This window comes from Anopheles stephensi, chromosome 2 (assembly GCF_013141755.1).
Source record: "Anopheles stephensi strain Indian chromosome 2, UCI_ANSTEP_V1.0, whole genome shotgun sequence".
NCBI classification, from domain to species: domain Eukaryota; kingdom Metazoa; phylum Arthropoda; class Insecta; order Diptera; family Culicidae; genus Anopheles; species Anopheles stephensi.
This window is the reverse complement of record NC_050202.1, coordinates 2083885-2104514: the sequence shown is the minus strand read 5'-3', so window position 1 is coordinate 2104514 and position 20630 is coordinate 2083885. Positions and strand designations below refer to the sequence as shown.

The 20630-nt window shown below is 47.4% G+C and overlaps 2 protein-coding genes and 2 long non-coding RNA genes across 7 annotated transcripts; 2 read left to right on the top strand and 2 right to left on the bottom strand.

Annotated features, from left to right (window-relative positions):
- Nucleotides 1-892: 892 nt before the first annotated feature.
- Nucleotides 893-11646, bottom strand: LOC118503061 (vang-like protein 1). The gene is made up of 2 exons (XM_036035928.1): nt 11417-11646; nt 893-11304 (listed from the first exon to the last, which is right to left on the bottom strand). The coding sequence occupies exon 2, from the start codon at nt 10318-10320 to the stop codon at nt 8548-8550; it is 1773 nt and encodes a 590-aa protein (XP_035891821.1). The 5' UTR covers nt 10321-11304; nt 11417-11646; the 3' UTR covers nt 893-8547.
- A 555-nt stretch (nt 11647-12201) lies between these two features.
- Nucleotides 12202-12894, top strand: LOC118503067. The gene is made up of 2 exons (XR_004905118.1): nt 12202-12549; nt 12644-12894. It is a non-coding gene; the product is annotated as an uncharacterized LOC118503067 (long non-coding RNA).
- On the bottom strand, nt 12567-14093 carry LOC118503068. Of its 4 annotated transcripts, XR_004905121.1 has the most exons (5): nt 14079-14093; nt 13582-13718; nt 13301-13348; nt 12900-13240; nt 12567-12828 (listed from the first exon to the last, which is right to left on the bottom strand). It is a non-coding gene; the product is annotated as an uncharacterized LOC118503068 (long non-coding RNA). The 4 variants fall into 4 exon arrangements; XR_004905120.1 differs by lacking the exon at nt 14079-14093 and having other exon boundaries at nt 13438-13982; XR_004905122.1 differs by lacking the exon at nt 14079-14093 and having other exon boundaries at nt 13483-13982.
- A 152-nt stretch (nt 14094-14245) lies between these two features.
- On the top strand, nt 14246-20609 carry LOC118503058 (endoribonuclease Dicer). The gene is made up of 7 exons (XM_036035924.1): nt 14246-14535; nt 14633-14980; nt 15070-15730; nt 15808-16148; nt 16243-16497; nt 16569-17016; nt 17125-20609. Exons 1-7 carry the CDS (start codon nt 14485-14487, stop codon nt 20130-20132), a joined length of 5112 nt encoding a protein of 1703 aa, XP_035891817.1. The 5' UTR covers nt 14246-14484; the 3' UTR covers nt 20133-20609.
- Nucleotides 20610-20630: the final 21 nt, after the last annotated feature.

Genomic DNA, 20630 nt, shown 5'->3' with positions numbered 1-20630 from the left:
TTTTCATCCTTTGGCGGTGAGTGGGATTTCATAAATTATGTGTCCTTAGTCTCATGTTATTTGTTTTGCATGTGCATATTGTTGCGATCAGTTTTATAACCGAATACGGAAACATGCTAAACATATTCTGCGTCGTCTCCTCGTCTCGCACTTACGGCGAGGTTTTTCGAAATATCATTATTCATCATATTTCTTTGTAGTGTACTATTTGATTAAATATTGAACGAGTTTGCCCCCTTCCCGTACTCTCATTACCTTTCCCAGGCTGCCAACTGGTCTAACTAGAGCCTGAGATTGTATAGAACATACGCTTCTGAGACATGAATTGTGTTCAACATTAACTAATCCCTCTTAGCTCAGATAATGCTCAGAGCGATTTTTAGCCTTATGGCTACTTAGGGAAGAACAGAAGAGTCGTTAGAGTTACGAGCCCAAAAAGTTGTACGGTGATCTCAACAGCGTGCGAAGTAAGTAATAAGCACTCACATATTGTACTACTCTAATGCTTCAGTTCATTTTATGAAGGTCTTGGGATGCTGACTAGTTAGATCTTGGGCGAAGACGGCACCGGTCTTCACCCGACAGAACTGCAAGGTTCAAACCCCATCCAACTCCGCTCCCTGTACGCAGGGCTGATTACTTTGCTACGGGTAAAATTAAGTCACAGAAGTGCTCAATCTATGTTCGTTATCTTGAGTAAAATTTCGATAATATTCCCATATGTGCTAATGTGAAGCTCATACATACCTTAATCACTTCCAACGCCACGATCGATGGTAGCCACCGTTTTCTTAACTATGTACAAACAAAAACAAATCATAATGTGTCATCTTCCCTCGACCTTCCACTGCCCACTCGGTAACAAGCAAACAAACAGGAACACGCCCGCACGCATTGTTTAAAACTTCAGTTCCAGTTTTGTTTATTTTCAGTTTCATTGACTTCGGTTCCCTTTCCTATCCTGCACGTGTACACAACACCATTCTTTCGCTCTGACTCGGTCTACTAACTCGATCTTTGTTGTAGAAATGAACACCCTTAACATTATGCTACTGATCGCTCGTTCTCTGCTGTGTTTTGGGGGGGTGGGACTGAGCATTTTCTAGCGCCATGCACCACATTCCACCACCACCACCACCAGTAGCAAAGTCGATTGTTTCTAAAGTAGAAATAGTACGAATTGAAGGAGTATTGATTGATCGTGGTGTCAGGAGAGCTGCATGTCTCAGTTGCATCCGCACACAAATTCGATAAACGAAACAGTGTTCATATGCACGTAATAGTGAACTAGGAATTACTTAAGTAGCATACCTTAACTTAAAACTATAAATGTCAGTAGTAGATAGAGATTTCCGTTTAATAAATTATCATTCCGATTCCGACTGTCCGTCTGTCCGGCGTCGGTTCTGTGGTTATTCCACCCTTACTCTAACCCAAATGTAACTGGTATGTAAGAAAACAGAAAGTAGTTTCAGTTCGAAAAGTTGTTAAGTACTCGGCATTACTTATCTCCCTAGCTTATTTAAATAGCAAGCAAATACACAGTCGGTGGCAATATGCGCCTTTAAATGTTTGCTTTCTTTACCTTACATGTATAAGCAAAGAATGTCCTTCTATAATTATTCTATTTCTAAAGCACTGCTCTGCCTTCCTCCGTTTTGCAAACGCTTGTTAGTTCAAATACTTCTCTCAGATTATCACACACACACACAAACCCGCGCACACCAGTACACTAGTCAAAACAGATGCTTCTTACTAAGCTTTCATCAGCAAGCCATATGATTCGGCCCCGATCATTCGTCATTATTCCCAACAGCTGCTTTGTCATTTTTCTAATAAACTATTTCAACCCACAGTTTTGTGCGTAAGAGATAAATGCCGTTTCAGTTTCCTGCTGTATTAATTGATTGGTTGTGTTTCGAGATTTTCGTTGATATAATTGCGCATTAGAGTCATGAAGAATGTTTCGTTTATAGGGAGAATTTCTGAGTATGTGTTCTGGCAGTGATTAAACTGTGTCGTATTGTCTCAGCCTTTCATATGTTAATCTATTAATTATTATCTAAAAAAAAACAATATTTGTGCCCCGTTAACATTTTTGTTGCATGTGTCTGATTTGTTAGAAATGTAAAATATTTGCGCTACACTCGGCTCTCAGTCAGCTCTGTATATTCTGTTCAGTTCTTTGCATGCAACCGGCGAGTCACTACAAATGGGCAAATTGCATGAATGAAAGGGCATTTTATACGCTTGTTATAAAACAATCAATTGATCGTACGGCCGGGTCATACGCTTTCGGGCGGTTGCCAGTGTTCATGTTGTGCGAATTTATTTAATTCATTTTTTATATCATCATTTCTATCGCACTGGGTACCGTTTGCCGGAGAAACTCGCTTGATATTTACTGGGTCAAACGAAAATTGTGCAAAAAATCACACTCACACACGCACAGCACGCTGTTGATAATTATAGCTGTTTCCGTTGTTCATCGTCGATTTGATAGTGTGTGTTATTTTGCTTTTGTTTTTTTCTTTTTAATTAATAAATTTAATACTCTTTTGCCACTGAAAAACACTATCGACCAGTAGTAGTGCAGTGATTCCCGCTTATGTTGTTTTGTCAATGTGAAAGAAGCGCGATCAGCGAACTTCACCTTTCTTCCGGCGCTCTAACTAATGTGTGGCGGCGCCTAATCTTCACATCATTATTTTTTTCGGACCGTTTCGTTTCGCTGTCTTTGAATTTGCGGTCTTGGCTTTGAAATATATATACACACACACACCTAGCATTAAATAAACCTGCACGCTTATAAATAAACGATTTTACAATCGGAATTAATTGTTGTGCTTTAACACGCTCCAGAAACTGCAACTCAGTTGCTGAATAAATGCGAATCGGAAAAAAACCACGGAAAAGGATATGTAGGTTATTTTGTTGGTTTGGTCATTATGATGCATGGTTATTCGGTCGATCAATTGAATTATTCTATCAGGGCAATTAATCCTGCACACATACGTACACACACACACATAGAACACACACGTTGTGAATTGTTTTTGTAATTTAATCTCTTTCAAAAACCCCTTGATGAGGCATCCGTTGGAATTTGATGTTGTGAAATTTTAGCAAAATTTGGCGAAACTTCTCACAAGTCATGCCTTAAACATTTGGTGGGACCAGTAAGACGTAGTTGACTGTGAGCTAAACAGTTCAGCTGTGGTTGGAAAATTCATCCCTCTTTTGTTCGGTTTGACCTTTTTCCCATCGTTTACAGCACATCCAGTCCCCTGTTACACTATTACACTGCTGTTCCTTAACATCCAAAAATGATGGTTCCACAAATTATTCATTTCAAGGTAGAGAAAAGGAAGAAAAAACACACAAAACCAAAGTACACACCAGCCAGCTAGCCAGCTAACCACTATTGAGCAATTTGACCAATCGGGGAAAAAAGGTAAACGGTCATCGGGGGAAGTTGTCGAAAGAAAAACATCACCCTTCTTCCGCCAGGTTTAATCACACATACACAGCAACCTCGAGAGTGGGACCCTCTTGTCCATCCACCCAGGCTAGGTTGGTTGGTTTGTTGGTTAGGCCACATTTTTGGGGTTTTTTGAGTGTTGAATGAAGGCGAAAGAACAAAAAAAAAAAAAAAGAACCAACAACAAGCAATCGAATCGGCTTCTTGTTCACCGTCGTTGTCGTCATCCGCGGATCGTGACGGAAGGGGCCACTTATGTGATTACCTTTGTGTGCCGTTTTTTTCTCCTTCTCTCGTTCTTCACCACTTTTCAAATCAACCGAAAACATACAAAACCCCCACACCAGCACCTTTCTCGGGGTAAAGGAAAAACCAATGATTGCCGTTGGTCTGGTGTTGGAGAGTTTGTTTGTGGATTACCGTGGGCTCAATGGGTTCGTTCGTACTGCAACACCCCGGACAGTGGGGTTTAATTTTGAAGATCCTGTCGCGTCTTGCACCACCAACTCGGGCGATCCGATCGTTGTTGGAGGGCGCCAAAAAGAAGCGACAACTATGTGAATGAAATAAAGGTATGCTCCCCTTCATTCCCCCGCTTCAGGTGTGGTTTGTGGAAAAGGGCGAAAGGCTATCGGGCTCAATGTAACTTCCGTGTGACTCATCGTTATCGGATGGTTCTGAAGACAACAGCAGTCCGTCCACACACAACACACGCCATGCCTCCAGTGCCGGTCTACATCAAACCGGCAAAAAGGTCCGGTAAAGAGGGATGAGACGCACAAAAGGGCCGCCTCGGGGTTCCCGACGAAAGCGGACTGATTGACCTTCGATGGGACGGATGCGATATATGGGCTGATCGAGGGCAACACCTACCTGTTCATGGGAGCTTGTCCACACTAAAACTGCCGAAGCGACTTTGCGCCCTTATGTGTTCCTTCCTAAACGTATTTCAACAAGCACCAACAAGTAGCGTGCGTGCGTTCGAGAGTCGTGAGCTCAGAAAGTCGGCAGTCTTACCCCGTGAAAAGAAAAGATTCGCTCTATGCTCGATTGTACGCATCAAATTTTCCATCTCACTCCACCATTGCTGGTGTTAAAAATCCAATATCAAAGAAGCGATTTCCCACCCGGGCTGGGGTTGCCCACGGTACCGACCGAACCCGAGGGAAGATGAAAAGCAAAGGGAACAACAATGGAAAAATTAAACAAAATTACAATCCCCACCGGATTCAGGCACGCTATCGACGTATTGGTCATAAAAGTCACGACTGTCCATAAAACCCAGGTCTCATAGGCGTCCACCGCATTGCGCGGTAGAACAAAACTGCACCGCCGGATGGTGTGGAAATGGGGAAGAGCACCAGAAGCAGCCAACACAGCCGCACCACCGAATATTGCCTCTTTTGGGAAGATAGCTTTTCGTCTGATTCGAGGTGGATGATTCTGTTTGCCATCTGTGGTCGTTCGACGGGTCGATCGATTGCACAATTGGTGAAGCGAGATGGGCTCGGTAGGCAGGCAAGTCCCAGGTAGCCAGAAACGCACAAAAAGGTACGAAAATTGATAAGGGATGCGGTGTTCGACATGGGTTTTTTAAGGGTGCTTCTGTAGTGATACTTGCGCGAGTTGCTAGAATCGAATATTGAACTAAAGTTTGATATTTAAGGCAAGTCCACAGAACCAAATGTAATAGATCCAGCAATAATAAACTTGAACAGTACGGACTTGAACAGGTAGGTTGTCCAGCATATTTAAGCCTAAATTAACATCCAACTTATCCAAGTTATCCAATGAGAAAACATTTGGAATTACCGAAAAAGCGGCTCTTCAAATATCAATCCTACATTGCATACGGTGTGTAGTACCCACATAAAAGAACTGTTCCTCCTGATCACAAATAGTCCACCAACTCCACCAAAGCAAAGGGAACAATCAAAATACCTATAATCGGTTGAAAATCTGCTCTTAGATAGCTTCCGGGGTGTGTAGCACAGATCAGATGCCGATACCTATGCTCAAAATGATTCAAATTCAAGGAAAAGGGGTCGAAAAGAAACCTTCCAAGTGTCACTGAACAGCACAAATTGAAGGCTTAAGGTATGAAAAAGCTAATGGAGAATATAAAACGAACAAAAACCACAAAACCAAATCACTGGATGTGCCCGGGATCATCAAATTAACCTGCCCGGAGGTCGGTCGGCTGGTTCACACACATAGTAACGCATCGGCGAGCGAGGGAGAGAGAGAGGATGAGGGTAAAGGTGATCAAAGGTCTGGATTAAATTTAATGTTCATATTTCTTTGATTGAATACATGTTGAAGGAGCTGGTGCCGATGTTGAAGGAAGATCATTTTCTGCATACAAATTTAAACGCAATAGCTACGATCACAGTTTTCATCCAATCTTATACAGCCTTCTCGGGCAGAACAGGTATAGAAAGTGAGCACATGGTTGAAAGTGTGCTTACAGATTAATGATAACTTTCTTCTTATGCTTAGAAATTAATTGCACTAGTTGTCTCGACAGGACTGCTGATATTAATATCTCTCGCTGCGTACTGGTCTGGTTGTTTTTATGGTTGACCGCCACCCTTTTCCCAGGCAACGAGGAAAAACGTAACCAAATGAGAACTGAAACAGTATTCCACCGTGAAACACTCAACGAACGCGATAAAATTGCTTCCCATAAGCAGACCTAGTGCGCACGCCACCGGGAGAAACCCCGGTACCGCACGAATATTAGCTGGTAGGATTATGATTTGATTAGTAAATGATATGCAAATCCGGCTAATAGTTTTCAGCGCTCTGTCTCTCTCCCTTATGCTTTGCGGCAACACTTCGGAATGGTTATCTTCATCGAGTGACCACCCCGGACCAATTTATTCACCCTCTACAGACGCCATTAATGATCCTCCCCGGCCATGGTAGTGTGGAAGCTCAAAACCACGGAACGAAATTTGATTCGCGATTGCGCGGGATTTTTGCTTTGATCTTACAGGTCCACATGTTATTTTTTTTTCGCTACCACTGTCGGTTAAAAAAGAAGCGGCGCGTCGTGCTAGCTGTATCCTCTGAAGCTCTATCTTTCCAATGTTTTCTTGCATACTGACGACATCGCTGGGCCAGAGACATCACATCGTTTCAACCCGAACTTAACTATATTGTCCAACATGACAAAACAGGGAATGTCGTTTCAACGAGCGTTACATATTAATGCGTGTGCAACACGTTGGACACAAAAACAATGGGGCCTTCTACTAGGATCATGATTTGCATCACTAATTTCGAATAGAACTAAGCTTCGGGTGGGAATACTTGACAAAAGTATTCTGCTTAAACGAAGCAAAATTTCACTATCTACGGAGAATAGATAAATCTAGTTGGTACGGTCCGGTGGCCGAGGCAACAGCGCCGCCGGTCTTCACACGGCAGGACCGGGGTTCAAATCCCAGCTGGGCTGCTTCCCTATAGGTGAGGAATGACTATCCAACTTTGCGATAACAATAAGTCGTCTAGTGAGCCAGAAATGGCAGGGGAAGAAGAAGATAAACCTTGACACCAATCCATATTGCATACCTTTAGGCGTTGGACGGCACAGAACAGACTTCTACACTGTGCACAAATTCCTGATTCTCTACAGTAACAAAACATCTCACAATCTTGCATTTCGATACGAAGATTGATGGAAGAGCGAGAGAGAGAGAGAGAGAGAGAGAGAGAGAGAGAGAGAGAGAGAGAGAGAGAGAGAGGGAGGGAGAGAGAGGGAGATAGAGAGAGAGGATACCCGCGGAATGCAATTTTCCACACTCGATTGATCGTAGGAAAAGTAGACTCGTATCGGATTGACTCGATTCAAGCTGCTTCCTTTAACACGATCTCGATTCATGCACCCGATGCTAGTCCGCGCGGGTGATCGTGAGTGTAAGGAAGACGAACGGTGGCAACAAATGCGATTCGTTCCGGTTGTCATTTGTTCGATACGATAAACCCTCTCCAAAAACGGACGAGAACATCCATCAAAAACCTCCCATTGCCGTTCTGCAAAATGATCGTCAAGAAACACCTGCGCGTGGCTACAGTTTCGTTCGGAGTTGACTGAAAAGCGATTCTCTTTGGAATATACGTGGGAACGGAACGATGTGCAGCGTGCGTTTCCGAGATTCAAGCAATTAGAGTGTCGGAAAAGTGGGATAACGTTTTAACGGCTAAAGACGAGTGCAAGGAACTCGATTGTTTTCGAATAAGCACCAACAACAACACAAAGTGACGTGGCCGCTCCATTACCCATTCGCTGACGAGGGGGTGAAAACAGATAAAATCCCGATCTCGTTGTGATCAAAAACAAATTAAACTTTGGGATACAGGCACAGAAACTCGTCCGGAGGAGTCTATTCGCCCGGACCTAATCAATCGGGTCTTTGTTTTAATACAGTTCCCCGGCCGAAGCAAAATTGCGCCTCCCAGAGATTGTGTGAGTCTTCATTCAATGTGTAAGCCCAGCGCCAACGACGACAAAGGCAGGCCACCATTTTCGTCATTAGCCCACCACCCTGGGTGGCGCGGACCGTATCCCTTCGGGGGGTCTTCTCTTTTCATCTGAATTTTGTTTCTGTGTGTGTGCGTGTGTGTGTGTGTGCAGGAGGTAAAAGCGGGATAGCAATTAAATAGCGGCGTGCCGTTTAAACCTAATCGCGGGCGTTGGATATGTGGTCTCTGTTTCCAACCAAATACTGGGCTTCCGGATTCATTCGTTCGTCCTCCGGTGCGCTACTTCCTATTACTCTTTGGCGAGTGACTCACATTGAACCGGCTGTATGATGCACGTGCACAAGCAGCGAAAGGGACTTGGCCAACCGCCTGAACTAACCTACCTAAGTTCTTATCACGTAAAGAGGGAATCGCATGTGATGTTCGCATACCTCGGGCGTTCACACTAACCGGTCCTGAATCTTCCGGTTCCGGCGCTTGCCGGTGATGAGTAGATGGTTTAGTTGGTGCAAAATTTCGGTCCGCCGTTGCTCCCCACTTTTCAGCTTTCCGGACCTGCTTGCCTCGGTCGCCACCGGTCACACGCTCGTCTCAGAGTTGAGCTTTAGCACGAACTTGTTCGACTTCGGATCGACCACCTCCTCGCTGACGGTAAAGTGCGGTATCCGGTGTATCGACACCGTCAGCGACACATCGTTCTGGATCAGCTGGAACGTGCAGCCGTCGGAGAGTGGTCGGGACAGCAGCTCGTCACAGATTAGCGACCAGTTGTGGTTGGTGCGCCGCTCCTTGTCGTTCTGCAGTACAGGCGCTTCGACGAGGTACGGTTCCAGGAAGGCACGCGGTGACATGTCGTGCTTGAGACAGTGCGCCAGATGCTTCAGGATCGATTCGACTGTGTGGCGCGGTTGTTGGCGCGTAACGCGCAGGTACTTTTGCAACGCCCGTGCCATCGAAGGAAAGATTGCTTGGGCCGCTTCCTGCGGGTCGAGGGGAATGGCGGGCGGGACCGTACTTCCGCCATCGCCTTGCTGCTCGTGCTGCTGCGGTGCGGACGGTTGCTGCATACGCTTGATGTGCGTGAAAGCTTCCTCGGCAGCGGTGACCAGCCGGGCACGTCGCTTCTTCACCCGCCGTTCGTACTCGTGCTCCTCGTAGAATCGCTCATTGTGGGAAGAATCACGTCGCCGAGCATGAGCCGCGAGGACAGCGCGCGATTGGCTCTGTTGTTGTGCTGGTGTGGCACCGTCCACATCGTAGTACTTGAAGGAAGAGACGGCGGCCGCCTTACGCTGCGCTTTCGACACCGGTAACCGCTCGAGATACGGGTTGTAGATGCTAAACTCGGTGTAGTATCGTTGCAGCACCCACACGGCCGCCCGCTGGATGCTAAGCTGTCCGATACTGTAGCTGTGCGATTCGCCATCCGGACTGCGAATCACCTTCACGTGGTACAGTGGCTGCAGGTGTCGAATCTCGAGCAGCACCACCGCCACATAATGTACAAACAGCAGCGTATCGCAGTAGCTGGTAGCATACCCGACCAGCGTTTTGTAATCGACGACAGAGGATCCGGACACGATCGCGCGGGCACCCTCGGTCACCTGCACGATGTAGAACAGCCAGTACGCAAAGGAGGAGATCAGCACGAGCAGCAGTGCGCACGAACGGAACAGATAGATACGCGGCATAATGGCAAGCGGCTGGCGCAGAAACAGTGCCCACAGTCCGATCGCCAGCAGTAAAAGCCGGGCGGCCAGCGAAACAAGCATTCCCTTGCACTCGGCATTACACGCCACCAGCCGCAATCGTTCGTTCTGCGTGAGGTCTAAGCTGTCGAAGGCGGACGGGAAGAAGCCAAGCCGCGGAAGGACGACCATGGCCAGTGGGCTTACGAAAGCGACCGCACACAGCAACACGGCCAGCCCGCGTTCCAGGTAGCGTTGACAGGCAAACCCTACACCCCGATCGTCCGACATCTGGAAGTAGCTTACGTCCTCCATCGAAATGCTCTGCTCGGAGGTATTGCCCGTGATCGCGGTCGTGTTGTCGCCCCACGTTTCATCCTGCGGCAGGATCGATACCTCAATGATTTCCTGCCCATCCCGACCATCGTCGCCCAGGTTGACACTGGTTTGGAACGGGGCCATATCGGGACGCTTTGGGTTGTTGCCGCTGCGCGAATGGTTGTTGCTGCTGCTGCGATGCGAATGACGCGTTCGATGCGATCCAAGTGTGCTGTGGTGTTGCTGAGTCTGCTGCTGCTGCTGGTGGTTTTGAGATGTACGCGATCGTCTGCTTTTGCTTCCCGGTTCCGACTTGACCGATTCCGTTTCCATCATCGTGCCCATCGAGACGCTCGCAGTGGTGGTGGTGTTGCTGTCTTTACGGATGAGGACACTGCCGCTGCCGTCATTAGCAAGAAGTGTAGTGTTTTCACCGTCCTACCACCTGCTCTACACTAGGTTGCTAAGCAACGAACTCCCTCTTTGTAGTTGCGTTTAATTACTTGTTCGCCAAAGGATGGATGAAACTGTCACAAATCGTTTCAGCAAAACCCAAATCGGAAAACGGATCGCTAATTTGCCACTGTGCTCCGTATGTGAGGACGATGGACGAGTTACATATTTTCCGCCGCTTCATATGCTCGTCCGTTCTATTCTTTCTTCCGTGCGTGCCGCGAATGACGCTTCTCGTGGCGATGCACACTGGTGTTGGTGACGACGACGACGACGACGAAACAAATGAAAAACCGGCCCTTACAGTTAGCTATTTAGCGCTCCTCCCTAACCGCCGACTGTGCCTTCTTCTCGCATCGAGTGAATGTTGCTGACCACACACACAGGAAAGGGCGAAGAAATGCCGCGCGGTAGGTAGTAGGCAGAATTTGTTGGTCAGCACAGAATTTTCTGCTTCTTGCACGTTACAAACCTTTCCTGTAACGAACGATTCACAACGCTTCACTTTCTTTGTAATAAACACAGCACGGCGGCATATGAAGAAACCCATGCACCTCTACAAACACTCACTCACACACACGAACGTCGCGTACGCGTATGGAATGCACTGACGGTGGGGAGCACTAATTGCAGGCACAGGTGAATGGGGAACATGAATTTAATCGCACTTTTTGTTCCCACGACACATACTCATAATTCGGGGCCCATTCTTCTATTTTGGTTAACTTTTATACAATTTTCGTAATAATTCTTTCACAGTGCCGTACACACGTACTACCACCATCGAAACCAGATTTGCACAACGCGGCGGCAGCCAGAACGATGCATCGATTTTATTTTCAGGTTGAATGACTTCTGCATGCAACGCCGCACACACTAAACCAAAAAAAAAAACAAGCCTTCAGATAAAGGCACGCACGCGCTAGGCTAGGATAACGGGGCCTGGAAAGCAAAACACCACGCAAAACATCCTTTTTTTCGTGATTACTGTTTGCGCGTAGCGAAATAGCACAAAGCCGAGCAGCTTCACGACTTCACTCCTCTTTGAACTCTAGGAAAATGGTGGAAGGCTCTTTGGATGAATTTACAGCTAGTTCGTAAAATACGCAACTTGCCCCTCTGCCTTCAAAGTGTGCTAGACAACGGGTTGGTACGCGATTTGAACTGGTCGCCATATTAAGTGTCAAAGACCGCACTGACAGCTGACAGAGTGGATAAAAGATATTTTTAAATAATGGTTTATTATTCGAACTGTGTCCCAAGGGGAAATTTTAGAGGATAAATATCTCCCTCTCTTTCTATTTATACACCTCTTCCGCTCGCACTCATGGATGATTTGTCACACACTCGAGTTTGGTTCATGATGACCTAAATGTTTACATTTTGCTCTCCTTTTATTATTATACCCATCTCGCTTACGCCTATAAATTCACCTTGTTTGGGTGAATATGTGTATGGGCATGTGTGCACTCGTACAGGGTTTGTCTCGTTACTTTACGATATGAACGGCATATATTATACCGTCATTATTGTTTTTTTCAATTCGTTCGAGTATTTTCATTCAATCCCGAAGTATTTTTAGTTCTTCAATTTCTTTCACATGGTTTTCGATATGATTTTATTGTCAAGACGGTAGGTTTTGTCGAAAAAATGTATATAACAAATTGAAACACTTTGTACAAAATATGCCGTTCGCATCGCAAAGTGAATAGGCGAGCCCTGTATCTTTGATCGCTGATTTTTGGTCTGGCTGCTCATGGAGAAGGGGTAAGAGTTAATGCGTGATTTGGTTAGAAGAGAGGGAGAGGTTGACAAACCCGATCGTCTTCGTTCTATCTTCTCCGCCAATAAATGTTGCGGAAAATTTTATTAGGTTTCAAGTCGTGCGATTTGTTTTGAGCAATTTGTGCAGGCAATGATTTCGTCAATAAGAAAGGATGCTGCGGATCTTTCGATCGTCATAGGGATCGGCTCAGGATATGCCTTCAAATACCGTTACTACATTAACCTTCACGACGACCATGTTCCGGACATAAATGGGGACGACACTGGAGCATTTCTTTGCCTGTTTCAGCTGGGCAATATGTACGTGATGCATTGCGCTCGTTCATGTTTTTATTGGTAAGTAAAAGTCATAATTCTATAACCTATATAATCGCCTCTTCTGTATTAACATGTAAAGTAACCATTTTATATTTACATCTTGTATTTCTAGCATCTAACACTATCGCACTGAGCGGCCGGGATGGGCCTCCGGCTCGAAGGGAACAATCGACACCAACAGGAGATTGACTACACTGTGTGAACCATCCTGTCCAGTGCAACCAGGCAACACAACATTCCTCTTCAGCAACAGCACCATCATAATCCGGGCTAGCAGCAACCATTGCTGTCGGGAGACTAAAAGATGCAAAATTGATCTTAAATAAAAGCAAACAAATTTGTGTAGAATGATGATTGATCAAACTTACTGTTAATGGAAGGCACTTTATACACAGCAGGACGGTAGGAAGAACTGAACGGAAAAAGAACACCCAATGCTGATTGCTGGCAAGCCGCCGGTAACGTAATGACCAATTTGGAACCCGTGATCGAGCAGAGTCAGTGTTCAAGGCCAAGCACGATTCCGGCATACGATATGCATTCTCCGATACCCATGGCCAGGTTCTCCTACGAGGTACAGCGTGTGCTCACCCGCTAACTGTAAATGCACAATCCGTTGATATCCTCCTCACCGCATAGTTGTCGTGAACCTTTTCCCGCTCTGTCTTCCGTGCTAACACCTCTCAACGATCACCATGGCGCTGCAGAACTAAAAGGCAAAAAAACTATAAGCCAGATAACTAGGATAAAAGCATATAATTATATTTACCTGATTAGATGCACTCATCGACTTTGTAGAGCAAACAGATTTTTGAATCTGAAAAATAAGAAAATTTCAACCGTTACAAGCCATTCCAGCGTCTAGTACAACTGTAGCACTGCTTCTTTTTTTCTTCTTAACCACACCATGATCTGCTACGCGCAAGCGTACCACGCTCCAATTTATATTACGTGTATTTCATTCCTGCTCTGAGCAAGTCTGGTGGTTCAGTCTTCAGGCTGAGGTATACATGCACACGGCATTCTGTTTCTAATCTTACTATTACTCACCCGTTTCAGCACACCGAAAAAGTTTCACACGCACGGATCACAGCTGATAAACAACACACTCGACGCCCACCCCCTCCAACCTTGCAGCGAAAGTTCCATTGTTACACACAACCATACCACCACACAACGCGAAGAGTCTACGGACATGAAGAGAAGCAAAGCAACATCAGGAGAGAAAAGAGCAAATACAAGAATAGAGGAACTCCCGAACACACATGACGAGACACGACAAGACACAATACATTGACAAAAACTTATCCTCGAATATTTGTTTACATTTTGCATGGCTATCCTCGAAAAATTTATCGAAGCATAGATTTTTCGAGGATAGTGAACTTTTGTTTATTTACATTCGATGAACATGGTTCCGGTTCATTTTATGACAGGGTTCATTCAAAATGTAAACAAACAGAATCAAAACAAAAACAAATTATCCTCGAAATAATTTGGAATCTCGTAAATCTTTTCGAGGATATTTCGTTAACGAATGTATTTACCAAAACATTTACGAAAACAGGGGGAACAGACAACTTGGGGTATGTTTTAAAGTGTTGTTTTGCCCGCACACAAAAACAATAAAAAATCAATGGACTAATCTTTTCGTTTCACTTTTTTTCAACATTTTACGTGTACAAGCATGGACACCTTGTTTTTAGCAACCTTGGGCTATTGAATCAGCGGCAGTGTTGTGTACATTGTTGTTGATACCGGTGCGGGCTACAAGACATGAATTTGTGCCGTTAATATATTGCGTGTTTAAAGGAGTTATGTTTTCAAATAGTTTGTGTTATATAGTCCGGTGTTGAAAAAGGGAACGCAACGGGAAGAATTAGAAGCGTAGCACTTTTACTGTTGGGCCTCTGTCGGTGCCTACTGTGTCGGAACGCATAGGGTGACTAATGCATGATAGCTGATGCAATTTTCTCCACGCCCGTGCATACAATGTTGACTATGGTAAGAGTCAAGAGTCCAGTTCAGTTTCGTTCGTCCACGCAAGACGCTTTGAGTGAAACCCACTGTTTTCAACTACTTTTCGCCCCGCGACACACAGGAAAGTAACAACGGTACCCAACCGATGGAGGATTTCGCACCTCGCAGCTACCAAACGCAGATGAAGGAGATATGTTTGGCAAAAAATACGATCGTTTATCTGCCGACCGGTGCCGGAAAAACGTACATCGCGCTGATGGTGATGAAGGAGATAAGCCACCAGGTGCGGAACACGATCGAGCAAGGCGGGAAACGGACGTTTTTCCTCGCCAACACGGTGGCACTGGCAAAGCAGCAGTCACAATTCTTCATCCGCCATATGCCGTTCAACGTGAAGCTGTACACGAGCGAGGTGAATGTGGACTCATGGAAAAGTGACCGCTGGCACAAAGAGTTTACCGATGGGCAGGTAAATCGCACGGTTCATGAAATTAGTCAAAATGGCTTAATGGTGTTCTGTTTTTCCTTTTCTTTTTGCTGTTCTTGTTGGAATGGTAGATCATCGTGTGCACCGCGCAAATCTTGTTGGATGTGCTTCGGCACGGGTACATGCAACCGGCTAACATCAACCTGATCGTGTTCGATGAATGCCACCGTGCCGTAGGTCAACATCCGATGCATGCGATTATGAAGGAAATCATTGCGGCCCCGTCCAACGTTCGACCCCGTGTGCTGTGCCTTTCGGGCACGTTGCTATTTAAGGAGCTGAAGATGCCGGAACTTGTACCGGGCGAGCTTGAACGTTTGGAAAACACCTTTAGCGCTACCATAGCAACCGTGGCCAACTACGAGGAGTTTCAAACCGTGGCTAACTTTTCCACCAACCCACGAGAAGTGTTGATTCCGTACCGTAAACCGGCCTTGCATTTGATGCCGGTAGCTGTCGACATACTGGCCCGTATGCAGAAGTTCCTGGAGCTGATTGGAGATGTATATCTGCCGGAGTATTCTACCCAGTCGGCCCGAACGCTAGAAAAGTCCGCGCCGAAACCGGTCAAGGAGGTAAAAAAAGCACTGAACGAGTTTAAACATCAGGTGGAGGAGCTCGGGCTGTATCCGGCTTCGTTAGCCATTCTGGCGATAATTGTGCAGCTGGAAGTGAGCAAACGGAAGGCGGCGTGTAACAAAGCTCGACATGTGTATCGTGCTGCGATTTCATGTAAGTATCGATGGTCGGAGATCGGTCGTACCTTACTTTAACGGTTGGTAACCACTATATAAATCTTGTTTTAACAGTTTGCGACATGGTGCGGCATGACTTGGTGGAAGCAATGAGTGGATTTAGTACAAAAAAGCAGATCCTATCCTTTTCCAGCGATCGCGTCAGCAAACTGATTCAGTATCTGGAAACGGCTTACAGCACACCGGAAGATCAGAAAAAGCAGGCGATTGTGTTTGTGACACGACGCTTTACTGCGAAAGTGTTGTACCATTTGATAAAGCTCTACTTTCGGTCGCTATTACAAAGCGAGGATCCGACGGAAGAATCGCTAGTGAAGCCTGACTTTATCGTTGGTGCTAATGCACCATTGGATGAGTCGATTGATGCGATATTGGTTTCCAAAGCAGATCGCCGGGTAAGGTTTGAATGGGCCAACGCGGCATTTATAAGTCGATTTCAAAACAATCTCTTTCTTCTCCCGCTCTCCCTATCCGTCCCCACCCACGCAGGTCATCGAAAACTTCCGAAAGCACAAAATTAATGTACTGTGCGCGACCAACGTGCTGGAAGAGGGCATAGATCTTCAAATGTGCAACATGGTGATCATGTTCGACGAGCCGAAATCGTATGCAGCGTTCATGCAATCGAAGGGCAGGGCACGGATGAAAACCAGCACCTACCTGCTGATGACAGCAATCGAGAACCAGACGGAGTTTTTGGGGCGCGTCAGAACGTACCGTGCTATTGAAGCTCGGCTGAAGGAGGTATGTGTACTGCTTCCTGTACCTGTTCCTGTCAAAGTCGTTAATCAAAAGTTGTATCGCTGATGGCTTAGGAATTGATCGGAAAAACCATCAATCGCCCCGAACCACTGACTGCCGACGTAGAAAAAGAGCTGCTGGATGATATCATACCGCCGTTTTACACACCGATCGGTGCTAAGCTGGATGTACTTTCCTCGATTCAGCTACTGAACCGGTACTGCATGAGTATGCCGCGCGATCTGTTCACGGACAGCAACGTCACCTGGCAGCGAACCGATACGTCGGATGGTAAGGTGATGGTGTCGGTGAAGCTACCGTTGCAATCGACGGTGCGCGAGACGATCGCTGGGCAGACGATGGCTAACGTGCGGCTGGCCAAACAGTCGGCCGCATTCAATGCGTGCAAGCTGCTGTACGAAGCCGGAGAATTGAATATGAATCTACTGCCCATAACGAGTACTGACAAGATCGCAGAGTTAAGTGAGCAATACTTCCAGCACTGGCGCAAGATGGCAAATGGTAAGAGAACAGAACTAGTTTATTTGGGTTAGGTGGATGGTGTATTGCTTTCAGTAAACCTTGCCCTTAATACTGTTTGTTTTTTTATAATTATATCTTTCCTCCAAGAACCCCAAAAATCGCAACCAGGAACAATGAAGTACGTGCGTGGCCATAAGATTTGCTATCCGAAGGAAACGATCGGTGGCACACCACGCGAGGACGGGGAGGCAGGATGTTACGTGTACATTATCCGAATGCGAGCGCATTTCGAAGCGCGTGCCCGTATCGACAACGTCCGCATTCTGAACGATCTGTACAACAGTGGCAATAGCTTTGGCATTCTGACGCGCAACAAGCTACCACCGCTGGCAAAGATGAAGCTGTTCGTTACGCTCGGTCCGATCGAGGTGGAGCTAGTGCCGACTCCGATTCCAGTTACCTTGACACCTGGTTCGGGTGAGCTCCAGCGTCTGAAGCGTTTCCATCTGATGCTGTTTCGCGATCTGTTAAGGGTTTGGAAACCGTTCACCGTGCTGGACGCACAGCCGGAAGAAAATGGGTTCATTATTGTGCCGATGCTGCGCGCGGAGTGTATCGATTGGAAGCTGGTGAACCAGTTTCCCTATCTCCGGCCGGCGACGGAGCTGAGCCCACGGGCCCGCGCAAATCTACGCTTTGACCCGGAAGCCTATCAGCTGCGTGTCATACATCCGTGGTACAAAAACGATCCGGATCAAAATTACGTGGTGCTGCAGGTGCGCGAAGATTTGCGGCCAACGAGTGCCTTCCCGAACGAGAAGTACGATTCGTACGAGGACTATTTCCAGACGGAACACCATCAGGTGATAGTGCGGCGTGAGGATCAGTTTTTGATTGAGGTGAAGGGTATCACGACCAGCCTGAACCGCTTGCACCCGGGCGCGGAAGCGGATGGTGGTTCGAGTGCACGGGCACGAAGCTGGGAGTTTCAGGAGCTGCTGATTCCGGAGCTGGTACATAATTATGAGTTCCCGGCCGACTATTGGTTGCAGGCGACTTTGCTACCGAGTGCACTGCATCGGGTGCATTATCTGCTGCTGGCCGAAGGCATACGGGTCGATCTGGCGGAACGGGCCCAGATTGGGAGTTTGGTGTGCAGGAAGCTGGACGACGTTATGGTAGACGGGTTGCTGTCGCGTGTTCAACAAAAATCGAACGAAATGTATGATGACAGCTTGGACGGCGACGATGAGGAGGAGGATGAAGCAGGAGAAGACGACGTTTGCGAGGAAGAGGTAGCAACGGTTGCCAAGCAACCATCTCGAAAGAACCTGCTCGAGATTTTGGAGCAGATACACAGCGAATCCGTATCGCTGGTCAATCGGTGTACGTACCCGTGGGATGCCAGTGAGGAGCCAAAGGATTTGGACCGTAATTGGGACACTTTAAACAAGTTCGATCTCGATTATTATGCTTCCTTTTCGAAAAAATACCACCCGTGCGCGGAATCGGTCATCAGCAATGTGTACCGTTCGATGACCGATACAAGCAAGGTGGAGCAGCTGGTGGCGAAGCTCGATCTCGATCGTAGCGATGCGATCGAGGAAGGGACGGTGAGGCAAGCTGAGCTTCCCGCCATAACGGACGGAATCGGTGGACGGACGGGCGAGATAGGAATGCTGAAGCTTACGTTGGAAAACACGGCCGACGTTTGTCTGCAGCAGGCCGATCTGCTGCAAGCCATCACCACCAAATCGTCCAGCGATGTGTTTAACCTCGAGCGGTTTGAGGTGTTGGGCGACGCGTTTCTCAAGTTCGGCGTGTCGGTGTACATCCTGTTCCGGCACACGAGCTGGCACGAAGGGTATCTGACGTCCTGCAAGAGCCGCATGGTGAGCAACCGGAATTTAGTGTACTGCGCCATGAGCTACGGGCTGCCCGGTAAGATTAAAGTGCACGATTTTGACCCGAAGAACGATTGGGTGCCACCGTTGTCTAGCGTTCCCGCGCCAATCCGGCGGGCGATGATCGAGGCAAACGAATCGCCTGCCCTACTCTACAATCTGAAGCTCTCCGAGGACGAGGTACAGCGGGGCGAAGCGACGCAGGCCACCGTGGAAGGGTTTTTGCCGCGTATAGAGAAAGCCGAACAGCCGTCCCGTTCGACGCTGCAAAGCGTGCTGCAGCAGGTGCAAATCCCGGACAAGGCGGTAGCGGACGCCACGGAAGCGCTGATGGGTGTGTGCGTGAAGACGGTTGGGTACGAGCGATCCTGCCGCATCCTGTCGCATCTGGGCATCGTGCCGAGGGACCACGATGTGGGGGAGGTGCTGCGGACGGGCCGGTACGAGGTGGCGGACTATTTCCCGATCCGGCACAAGGTCGATCAGCTGCTGTGCAACCCGGATCGGATCGAATCGATCCTGGGCTACCGGTTCCAGAACCGTACCTATCTGCTGCAGGCGTTCACGCACAGCTCGTACACGTCGCACGGATTGACGTCGTCGTACCAGCAGCTGGAGTTTCTCGGCGACGCCGTGCTGGACTTTCTCGTTTCGATGTACATCTTCGAGCGCAATCCGACAATGTCTCCGGGCCAGCTGACCGATCTCCGTTCCGCGCTCGTAAACAACGTGAATCTGGCGTGCGTGCTAGTGCGGTACGATCTGCACCTCTACATCCTGTCCCAATCGCCCATGCTGACCGATACGATTGGGAAGTTTGTGGATGTGCAGCGGAACAACAACAACCGGACCGGGGATTGGGTACGCCTGCTGACGGAAGAATCCGACATACCGCTGGCGGAATACGTCGATGTGCCGAAGGTATTGGGCGACGTGCTCGAGGCACTGATCGGCGCAATCTATCTCGACAGCAACAATGACCTTGGCGTTGTGTGGAAGGTCTGCTACAGGCTGATGCGGGACGAGATTGTGTCGTTTGGGCGGGACACCCCGATCCAGGTGGTACGGCAGCTGTACGAACATCCGGAGGCGAAACCCCACTTCAGTGCACCGATCGTGGAGGATGAGGTGGTGTACGTGAAGCTGACCTACACGAACCGCTCCCAGCGGCAGAAGATTTATGGGTTCGGAAAGAACAAGGAGGACGCTCGCCGGGCAGCGGCCAAGATTGCGTTGAGTAAGTTGGCTTAGGATGCAGATAGAGATAAAACGATCCAAACCCAGATCATTCAGCTCTCTACATCAAGCGCAAGTAAGATCTTGCTGAAAAAAAAAATAGTTTTTAAGAGCAGAGAGAGAGAGAGAGAGAGAGAGAGAACCATTTTCTAGCTATGTTAGAAGAATTAGCCTGCCGTCTACGGCACACAAATCAGGCCAATCTAGCAACACTGTTCAAGTTAGTAAAACGATTGTTGCCCTTGATTTGAATCACATGCGCGGTTTGGCCACACATCAGTTGGACGGCGCTATTGCTTTAACTTTTGAATCAAAAGTGCACACATTTTTTGCACACAGAACGTGCCGAGAACGTGCTGATCATCGTAAAAGCGGAAAACACATTCTTGCTTAATTTCGCGTTTACCTGAAGGGCTGGATAAATGATACATTTCCGCTGCTTTCCGAAGAGGGCTTCCGCAGTAATTGTTACTATACATTTTAATTGCAAAACAAAACACGAAATCAAACTTT

Bases quoted from the DNA above. Each gene is read 5' to 3' on its own strand.
- LOC118503061 (XM_036035928.1), bottom strand. From the start codon at position 10,320: ATGGGCACGATGATGGAAACGGAATCGGTCAAGTCGGAACCGGGAAGC.
- LOC118503058 (XM_036035924.1), top strand. From the start codon at position 14,485: ATGATAGCTGATGCAATTTTCTCCACGCCCGTGCATACAATGTTGACT. The intron at 14,981-15,069 runs GTAAATCGCACG...TTGGAATGGTAG, and splicing joins AAGAGTTTACCGATGGGCAG to ATCATCGTGTGCACCGCGCA. The intron at 16,498-16,568 runs GTATGTGTACTG...CTGATGGCTTAG, and splicing joins TTGAAGCTCGGCTGAAGGAG to GAATTGATCGGAAAAACCAT.